The following is a 10590-nucleotide window of genomic DNA, read 5'->3' on the forward strand; positions in this document are numbered from 1 at the left end:
CATAGTGATAGAGGAGGTGAATATGGGGCACCGTTTGAAGATTTTTGTTCTAAACATAGAATTGTTCATCAAACAACGGCACCTTACTCTCCTCAATCAAATGGTGTTACAGAACGTAAAAATCAAACACTTAAAAAAATGATGAATGCCATGTTAATAAGTTCGGGTTTACCACAGAACATGTGGGGGAGGCTATTTTAAAGGCAAATAGTCTTTTTAATAAAATATCTCTTAAGAAAATGGAAGAGACACCATATGAACTATGAAAAGGCTATCATCCATCCTACTAATACTTGAAAATGTGGGGGTGTTTGCCTAAGGTTGAGGTACCTAAGCCTAAACAAGTGAAAATCGGTCCTAAAACGATAGATTGCATATTTATTGGATACGCCAATAATAGTAGTGCATATCGATTTTTTGTACACAAATTCGAAATACAAGACGTACACGAAGGGACCATAATTGAATCAAGGAATGCGACATTCTTTGAAAATATTTTTCCTTGCAAAAATAAGGAAAATACGAGTTCTAACAAGAGAACATATGAAACTACCAATGGAACTTCAAATGAGGAAGAACCAAGGCGTATTAAAAGGGCTAGGACTTCCAAGACATTTAGTCCAAATTTTCTAGCTTATATGGTAGAGAATGATCCAAAGACTTTCGATGAAGCAATATCTACACCGGAAGCACCGCATTAGAAAGAAGCTATTAATAATGAGATAGATTCTATAATGCAAAATCATACATGGGAGTTGATTGATTTACTTCTCGGTAACAAGCCTTTAGAATGCAAATGGATATTCAAAAAGAAATTGAAAACTGACGGATCCATTGATAAATATAAGGGTTGATTGGTTGCTAAAGGATATAGGTAAAAGGAAGGACTTGATTTCTTTGATACCTACTCACTCGTGACTAGAATCACGTCGATAAGGTTGTTAATTGCAATTGCGGCAATACACAATCTAGAGATTCATCAAATGGATGTAAAAACAGCATTCCTAAACGGTGAGTTAGAAGAGGAGATTTACATGGAGCAACCTGAATGGCTCGTTTCTCCTAACCAAAAACACAAAGTGTGTAAACTTGTTAAGTCCTTGTATGCATTAAAACAGGCTCCTAAACAATGGCACCACAAGTTTGACAAAACAATGTTATCAAATGGATTCAAGATCAAAGAATGTGACAAATGTGTATATATTAAACATACACCATATGCTTATGTAATTGTTTGTCTATATGTGGAAGACATGTTAATAATGGGCAATAGTCACGAAATGTTGCTTAACACCAAAAAGATGCTAACAAAGCATTTCGATATGAAAGATATGGGTGTGGCAGATGTAATCCTAGGGATTAAAATCTCTAGAACGCAGGATGAAATTGTAATTTCATAATCTCACTATATGGAAAAAGTACTTAAAAAGTTTGACGTGTTTGAGGAAAGTCCTGTGAGAAATCCACTTGATCCGAGTATGCATTTAGTCAAGTATACGGGAGAAAGCATATCACAACTAAGGTATTCACAAATAATTGGCAATCTTATGTATATTACAAACTGCACTCGACCGGATATTGCTTTTGCGGTGAATAAACTTAGTAGATTTACAAGTAATCGAAACCGAGATCATTGGAAGACTTTGACGAGGGTTTTAAGGTACTTGAAGTATACCTCAACATATGGATTACACTTCACAAAATATCTTGCGGTACTAGAAGGATATTGTGATGCGAATTGGATATCCGATATGAAGGATTCCAAGTCCACTAGTGGTTATGTATTCACCATTGGTGGAGCTGCTGTATCATGGAAATCAACAAAGCAAACGTGCATAGCTCGATCAACGATGGAATCTGAATTTATTGCTTTGGACAAAGTTGGAGAAGAAGCAAAATGACTTCGAAATTTCTTAGAAGATATTCCATGTTGGCCAAAGCCAGTACCTGCGATAAGTATACATTGTGATAGTCAATCAGCAATTGGAAGGGCTCGAAGCAGCATGTATAATGGTACGTCTAGACATATTCGTCGTAGACACAACACTATTAAGCAACTGATCTCAAATGACGTTATCTCCATAGATTATGTGAAATCAAAGGAGAATATTGTGGATCCACTGACTAAAAGTTTGCCTAGAGATCAAATGCGTTGCCTATCGAGAGGAATGGGATTAAAGCCTACTACGTAAGAGTTTTTGCAATGGTAACCCTACCTTGTTGACTGGAGATCCCAAGATCTTGGTTCAAAGTGACAACTAAGTTGTGAAAATTCCATGAAGCACTTAGGAAATTAGAATTCCTAACTCATTCCTACGATACTAAAGTACTTTCTGCAGAGTAAATAGAGGCTAAGATTATCTTTTAATGATTCCTATATCTTGATTAAGTCAAGTAGAGTAGGGCAGAATACTCTTAATAGGAGGTCACCTATATAAGTGTGAAGTTGGGCCGCTTCGATAAGAATTGTTTAAGATTTGAATTCTTTAAACACTTATGAAATCAAGAAGGGTTCAGGGTCAAAATGAACAAAGTCATGAGAACTAAGTACAGAATAGGGAAGATATCTGTGTGAGTACTGTTGTCTTGACTTACACTAAAGGCTGAGTGGTTCAAGACCTATGGTTCACCAATTATCCGAGTAAGTCCGATAGTATTTCACTAAGGGAGGTTCAAGGCCAGAAGCCACCAACCCTGATGCAGTATTTTTTCGCACCCTTTCTACATTGCATCATATCATCGCATTTGCATATACGTACCCGAATTTCCATTCATGTGGGGGATTGTAGGAATTGGTTCAAATATTAAATGAAAAGGTGTGTAAAAATTGGAAAATGAAAAGGTGTGTAAAAATGGAAAATGAAAAGGTGTAACTACGTGTCAACTTCGACCAAATATTTGGACTTGATCCGATGGTCAAATTACAAAAGTAAATAGACCAACTTATTCTACTCGTTGAGTAGATCGTCGTGTTATATTTAGAATCTCGAAACCAATTCTGGATGAATGAGAAATTGCGGACTAAAGTTGGAAGAAATGAAGTGCTGCAACTTTTCGAAAGGTGCAGGTTTTGGCCAAGTGTTGCAACTTTTTTGAAATGATGCATATTTTGGCCCACACTACTTCATTTGCACCCTTTCTACATCTATAAATAGATCATATGGACATAGTTTTGGACACACAAATTGCATTGAGCATTCATTCTCCTCTTACAATTCTCTTCTTTCTAATTCTATAGCATTTCATACATTTCCTTTGTAGAGGGAAAATTCTGTCTAAAGTTCGTCGGTTTCTTGTGGTTTGAAGTGTTGCTACCACAAGTTGTGAATCCATTGTATTTTGGGAGACAAGTGTCATTCACCGTGAGTACCGTAGTGGGGCAATTTGTTTTAAGGAAAGAGATAACGTTTCGCCTTGACTTTTCTCTATTTCTACTCCTTCTTAATCCTTGTTTTGCGTAATCTTTATACCAAAACTCTGTCCAAATTTTCATTCATATAAATTGTGTTTTGATCACGTTCTTGCGGGTTAAAACTGGTCAAACAAATATATCAAAAATAAACTCTTACATAACCCTTTTTATAAGTCGTCTCCAACAGTCAGTACCTCATCCCATCAAAAGGGCTTCTGAATACTAACCCACATGAGATCTTAACCTAGTGACACATGAAATTGTGGTGCAGAATCCGAAAATGGGATATTCAATGCGATTTTACCAGGACATGTTGATTTTACAAGTGATCCTTGGCTTTCAATTTCAAATGGAGCAAAAGATCTTGTGAGGAAGATGTTACATTTTGATCCCAAGCATAGGCTGACAGCAGGCCAAGTGCTAAGTATGCATGATTAAATAGTAATATTCTATATGCATACACTGTAAACAGGAATTATAAGACGAATAACAAATATATTTTCTAACCCGGGTTTATTATAATGTTTTAAGATCATCCATGGATCAAGAAGGATGGAGAAGCACCAAACACACCATTGGATAATGCTGTTCTGAGTAGACTTAAAACAATTCGGAGCCATGAATAAGTTCAAGAAAGTAGCACTTCGGGTAACGACACTTTTGTTTATCCACACAATGATTTAGCTATCGTGTTAATTATACTATCCTCTAAAACACCGAAAGTCCAGCGGGCAAGAGTTGTCACAAGATAAAAGAGAAATATAAAACTATAAGGAACCATCAATCCTCTCCTCTTAGACAACTTATATTCTTTTCTTCTGCTACTTTATTCGACCCCGAGCAATCTTAGTTATTTGTGTGGTGTGTACACCCAAGCACACATGTAAACTTTTAGCTCTTCTAATTTTCTTGGAATTATCAGGTCATTGCAGGCTGTCTATCAGAAGAAGAAATCATGGGATTAAAACAAATGTTTAAAAGAATGGAGTCAATGGACACTGATACCAGTGGTACAATAACAGTTGAAGAGCTAAGGCAAGGATTGGCAAATCAAGGGACGAGATTAACCGTAACTGAAGTGAAACAATTGATGGAATCTGTAACTTTATGGAATAAAACGTACTAAATTAGATTTGTGTTTATAATTCTAATGCTTCTTGGATTTGAAAAAAACATAGGCTGATGCTGATGGAAATGGGATAATAGATTTCGAAGAATTCATTTGAACAAAATGGACAGAGAAAAGCTTCTCTACACAGCACTCCAGTATTTTGACAAAGATAACAGCCGGTTGAGCCAACTTTGTTTCTTATAAGTTCCACCTATCGCTATTGCCTATTTAATAAATTCCCATATCTCTTGAGCATTTGATTAGAAAAATGATTTCGCTACGCAAGGGCAGCATTTTGTGTTTGTGTGTGTGATCTCCTAAAGACACAAGCATTTACAAGAGACGATCCTTAAATATGTTTTTGCTAACACTCAGAATATCTTATGTTACACAAGATATATAACTATAGAAGAACTAGAGCATTCTCTACCAGAGTATGGCATAAACGACGAAAAGGACATCATGGAAATCATTTTTGAAGTCGATTCCAACAATGTAAATACTGAAGTTCAATTATCATACGTTATTACAAACGATTTCTTATCTGAAACGGTTCAACATTCCACAATTTAACTTTTGCACACTATTTATGCATTTAGTTTCTTCTCTCTTTATTCTTCTTGATAATGAATTTCTTTATATGTTGAAATGACGACTACATTATTATTATTTTGATTGTTGTATATAAGAATGATACTAGGGGTTGTTTCTTTTAATATTGTCGAGTGCTATTCACTCTACTTCATAATGATCGTTTCATATGGCAAATAAGCTATAGTTTTTATGGTGAAAGTGTAATTCCCTATGTTTTATTGCTATAAATATAATTAATTAAAGTGATTTTGTTCAATTATATGTAGATGGATGGCCGGATAAACTACGACAAATTTGTAGCCATGATGAAAAAAGGCAAATCAGAGGAAACAGGCAAACAGCAAATCCCAGAAAACGATGAGATATCTTCGTCTCATAAATTTTCAACAGTCGAACAAAAGGTAAAGACTTACAAATTCACTATATAATTTTATCAAATTCTTCATTGGAGGTAAGGCCGAATGGTTTGCAAATCTCCTTAAACTATGAATCACGGGCTAATGGTCAAAGCGAGGCCAATGAGGTTTACAGGGCTGTTAGATTGGTTGATTTAGCCCCACTAATTGTTAGATTGCTATCCACCCAATGAATATCATTTTAAATTAACAGGCGACACTTTAATGTAGAATGATGTATCAATTATTCATTAATGGACAACAAATTTTAAACAGTAGATTTCAACTCGTATCAATAAATGTACCATCCGTTGTTGTATCATGTAGCATCCATTAGGAGACTGCGCAGCACAAAAACAAACATTTCATTTTTCTTCTTTAATATAGAAAATTATTTACCAGGTCCTTGTTTCTTCACAATAATATTCCTAGCATATAATGCACTTGTAGCAGAGTTTCCAACATACCTTCATAGGAAAGGGGTAAGTGCAGATACATGCTTAACAAATAAGAAAAATATCCCAAATGTAAAAAAACCAACCTTCCAATTATATACTTAACAATAAGTTGCAACTTCACCGATCCAGCCATACAAAAGACGAACAGAGATAACAAAAAATGCTCAACGAGTTGAAATATCGAAAATCTTCCAGAAATACAAGCACCATCAAAATTCAGTTATAACATGCTAGCTCAAAGAGAGAATACTAGGTTTATTATTTGGTGAGCTGTTTGCAAGAAATTGGAGGAAGAAAAAAACCATGATTGCGGTGGTAATATCCCGAGTTCTATTTCTATCCGTGTAACCTTGAGGAACTAGTATGCCTCGAATTCAAGCAGACACTCTTAAAAGTTTATGGGATAATGTCCACACAGAATGGATCTACAAACTCACATAATCAACAAGATCACAAAGAAGCCGTCATTCAAAAAATTCTCAAACAAGACAGGCCGCTTGAATTCAATTGAAGCAGGAAGATAAAGTAGAATCAGATGGCATAATACTCTCTAGTTCGCAAAGATATTTTGTAACTCATAACATTGCTTCAAGTGGATTGCAGACAAAGGAGGCTGCATATCTGGGAAAACCATCTCACTAGGATAATATCTCCTTTAGTGTGTTATCTATATGAGTATTGATCATCCCACAAGAAGTATATGGAAATGAAAGACCTAAAATTTTGGTGGGTCCTACAATTTTTGTGTTGTTTTTATATGCATACTCCTATCTTGACACGCGCACAACTCATCCAGGGCAGTATTAATCCGTCACGCTTAGACTAGATTAGAGAGAATAAACTCAAGAACGAATATTATTTGAATGAATAACTGGTGCAAATGTCTCATCCATAAACACCGGTACACATCTGAATCCTCTAATATTCCCAACCTCTTCAGATCAAAAGCTCCAGGAAACAATTATTATTATTATTATTTATTATTTATTATTATTATTATTTTTCAATTGTAAAGCATGCTAATCAAACATAAAGGTCTCCTATAGAAATGTAGGATAACATGAAAGTCAAAAGAAAACACAAACAAATCAAGTCCAAGATTTTCTATAAATTCTTCAATTCATTATGAACCTAAATGTGAAAGCATAAGTATTTGGTTTATAACAATTATTTTTCTCCCTTTTGATTATAATTTAAACACAAAATAACAAAAATCGAATTGACGAGTCTTGAAATATACATTAGCCATAATCACTTCAACATGGTATCACTAGCACAAACTCCACCCAAAACCATAATTAATCCCTTGTTCAAAGAACCAAAATGATCTCATTCTTGTGAGGTGGAGGGGGGGGGGGGATGTAGGTTTGTCTGAACCAATTTTAATTAATACCAAACATCAATTATCATACACTATAATCTCCATTCACAGATTAAGCTATCCACTAGTCATTCGTCAAATCATAACCCCAAAGAACAAATACCAGTTTACATTAACTCCACCAAATATCATTCATCCATAGGTTCATAAATTTCACAACACAATCTGTTTTCTTTCAAGTTCAACAGTAGTTCTCGTAAGACACTGACTCGTTCATTACCCTACTTATCTTTAGATGCAGGAGTGCCAATCCCATACTTCTCCTGCAGCTTCGTGATCTCGTCCTCTTTCTTCTTCTGGTCAAACTTCTTGCTCATCTTGGCCTGCTGATAGTACAGAACAATCAAGTATCTATTCGCGACGTTGAATCCCGACAAGTGGTCGACGGCAGTCTTGGCGTCGTAGATATCCTCGTACACCACGAAGGCGGTCCCGCGAGTGTCCTTGTTGGTCCCGATACGGATCTGCCTTATCGCACCGTACTTACCGAAGATATCGTACATCTCCTCGCTCGTGATATTGAAGGGTAAATTACGCACGTAGAGAACCCGGTTCACCTCCGGCGGGAGGCGCGTGTTGCCCTTGCGGAGAGTGATCGTAGCCATTGCCTGAAAATTCGAGAAGGTTTTTGGATTAGGGCTAGGGCTGGTTTTATTTGATTTTTTACGGGTAACAAATCTGGTATGTAGGAAAGAGAAGATAGGGCGGTTAATCAAGAAACGACGGCGTTTGGACGTTTCTTTTTCAATTCAACATTTTTTTTTAATATAAAATATATTTGAATTTAGAATTTAGAATTTTAGAATGGTTTTACATGAATTGCTATATATTTAGAGTTTGTTTGTAAGTGATTTTGAGAATTGATTTTTTGACCGTTAGAAGAAAAGTGGGGTCCACCTGTAAAAGAAGAAGTCAAATATGACAATTGAAATAGTGAAATAACGATCAAAAAATTAATTTTTTTGGTGAAAAAATCGCTCTCAAACAGGGCTTTACTAAAAAAACTCACAAAAAAGTATGTATAAGCACTTGTAACCATAAGACGTGATCAAGTCACTCACCTATTTCACCTCAAAATTCTAGCCCATGTTTGAGGGGCATTATTTTTTCATTTTTAGAAGAAATTCAAATGTTATTGGACCCCCACACAACCATTATTTTTGACTTGCATCTCACAAATCTCGAAAGATCGTGCACCAAAAGTTTAAAAAAAACCATTTTTATGAGGAAATAATGCCCCTCAAAGAGGGGCTTGTAGCAATTATCATCTTCTTTACTACAACAACCAAAAAAAAAACAAGAATAAGAAAAAGTAATTAACAATTATGCGTGAAAGAATTATGTAACATTTGAAACTAATAAGTTTTCAATGGACATATAATATTCTAAATTTTGCTCAAGCTTGTGACACCCAACCCGTAAAAAGGTTTCGAGCTTATCACATGCCCCAATTTTTTTTACTCTAGGTTAAGCTTATCATAATCTAATACACGCGTGTCTCAGACATGCCAAGGTCACTCTTGGATGAGTTGATCCGATTCAACGTGACTCACTTCCTCATGTTTGGGTCCCATTTTTCAAAAAATGCATTTTTCAAAATTTATTTTCAATCATACATTCTTCTATGAAATAAATTACATATAAATTATACTTTTTTCCTTATTTTTAATCATGTATTCTAAAACAAAAAATATACATCTTTCCTCAAAATCTTATTTTAAGGGAGCTCAAAAAGCCTTTAATTCTTGACCTTTTTGTTTGTAAGCATAGCATAAAAATTTAAATTTTTAAATAGTACATAATTAGTTAGAAATAAAACTAATTATATTAACAAGTTAGTTGATTAATCATGAACTTAAGTTTAAATTATTTCGTAATAGCTCTTAAAAAATACAAAACAAATTATGTATATTATTAATTTGATCAATAAATCTTAATTCAAAACAAAGAAAAAGGTCCATGGTTTCCCTCAGTTTGTTATAATAACAAATTAAAAATAGGAGTATGGGATCCATTTGTACCTTATGCAAATGTTAGAGATCCAACTACAATTTTTTTTAATTAAAATTAAGTTTTTGGTAAATTTTGATTAAAATTATTATAATAAGGTTCAATTTAATTTATAGTTATAATTAATTGTTACTTTTAGTTGAATTTTAGCCACTGTTTGACTCTCATTTTGTGGAAATAAAAATCGGTGGAATGATTTTTTTTTTTGAAAAATGAGTGGTTAGCAAAGAAAGAACATCTGTAATATTATTTTATAGAAGATTTTGTGATTGAAAATAGAATGGAGAAAAATAAATTGTATTGAAATGGAAATTAAATGGGGCCAAAACAAGGGCTTAATCTAAGATTAATTTTCACTGAACAGGTGCTCAGGGTAGCCTAATAATGAGGAATTAGTGGCCAACAGCCGGTTCACCGGGCCAATTTTCCAAAATGGCCTTTGACCAGTGAAAAAAAAAGGCAAAATTATTTAAAACAGTGAAAACAAAAAAAAATCAAGACAAACCCAATTTTACCCCTCAGGACTTGCAAGGAAAAAGAAGCAGAAGCCGAGAAGGAAAAGTACTGTAGTACAGTCGACCCAGTCACCGACAAATAAGGAAAAACAGGAGACCCAGTTGGCCATTTCTCTCTGAAGAAGGTAAGAAATTTATACAAAAAAAAAATATGCTTATATTTTTATTTTTGGAAAAAAGTATGATTTTATATATATTTGTTGAGAAATCCTTGTGTAAATGTGAAATTTGGGTTGTTATTGCTTGGGAAGGAGTGGAGATCGTCGGAAATGGAGTTTTCCGGCGATCTCCTCGACCGGAAATGGAAGCCAGCGCTGGGCACGCCATCTGGGCGCCCCCAGCCGGCCCGGACGCCCAGACGACCCAGTTAACTGGGCCATCTGGGCGCCCTGTCCCAGTTGACTGGGCGCCTGGTGCCCAACTGGGCGCCCAGTCAACTGGGCAGCTGGACTGGTCGGCCCGGTTGACCCAGTCGACTGGGCCGGCCATTATTTTGGGCCGTGGGGTTTTTTTTTCGATAATTATTGAAGTTAATTAAATAATTATTAATGGCTTATATTGTGTTCTCTAATATGTAATTATTTATTTGAAATAACATATATATATATACATATTTAAACATTTGAAAAAAAAAAAAGAATACGCAATTAAATTTGAAAATTAAAATATCAATCAAATTATTTTTTTGCAAAGCAATTAAAATAAATTTGTAAA

The 10590-nt window shown here is 34.9% G+C and overlaps 2 protein-coding genes across 2 annotated transcripts; one reads left to right on the forward strand and one right to left on the reverse strand.

Moving 5' to 3' along the window:
• Positions 1 to 1547: 1547 nt before the first annotated feature.
• Positions 1548 to 6612, forward strand: LOC111383568 (calcium-dependent protein kinase 17-like). Its single transcript, XM_023007683.1, has 8 exons — positions 1548 to 1614; positions 3684 to 3836; positions 3944 to 3999; positions 4335 to 4531; positions 4919 to 5018; positions 5384 to 5518; positions 5569 to 5661; positions 6487 to 6612. Exons 1-8 carry the CDS (start codon positions 1548 to 1550, stop codon positions 6610 to 6612), a joined length of 927 nt encoding a protein of 308 aa, XP_022863451.1.
• Positions 6613 to 7395: 783 nt separating this feature from the next.
• LOC111383570 (splicing factor 3B subunit 6-like protein) lies at positions 7396 to 8024 on the reverse strand. Its single transcript, XM_023007685.1, has one exon. The coding sequence runs from the start codon at positions 7954 to 7956 to the stop codon at positions 7573 to 7575; it is 384 nt and encodes a 127-aa protein (XP_022863453.1). The 5' UTR covers positions 7957 to 8024; the 3' UTR covers positions 7396 to 7572.
• Positions 8025 to 10590: the final 2566 nt, after the last annotated feature.

Source organism: Olea europaea, unplaced genomic scaffold (assembly GCF_002742605.1).
Source record: "Olea europaea var. sylvestris unplaced genomic scaffold, O_europaea_v1 scaffold2718, whole genome shotgun sequence".
NCBI lineage: Eukaryota > Viridiplantae > Streptophyta > Magnoliopsida > Lamiales > Oleaceae > Olea > Olea europaea.

Coding starts and splice junctions, on each gene's coding strand:
- LOC111383568 (XM_023007683.1), top strand. CDS start 1,548: ATGTATATTACAAACTGCACTCGACCGGATATTGCTTTTGCGGTGAAT. Junction 3,837..3,943: donor GACAGCAGGCCAAGTGCTAA/GTATGCATGATT, acceptor TAATGTTTTAAG/ATCATCCATGGATCAAGAAG. Junction 5,019..5,383: donor TTGAAGTCGATTCCAACAAT/GTAAATACTGAA, acceptor AATTATATGTAG/ATGGATGGCCGGATAAACTA.
- LOC111383570 (XM_023007685.1), bottom strand. CDS start 7,956: ATGGCTACGATCACTCTCCGCAAGGGCAACACGCGCCTCCCGCCGGAG.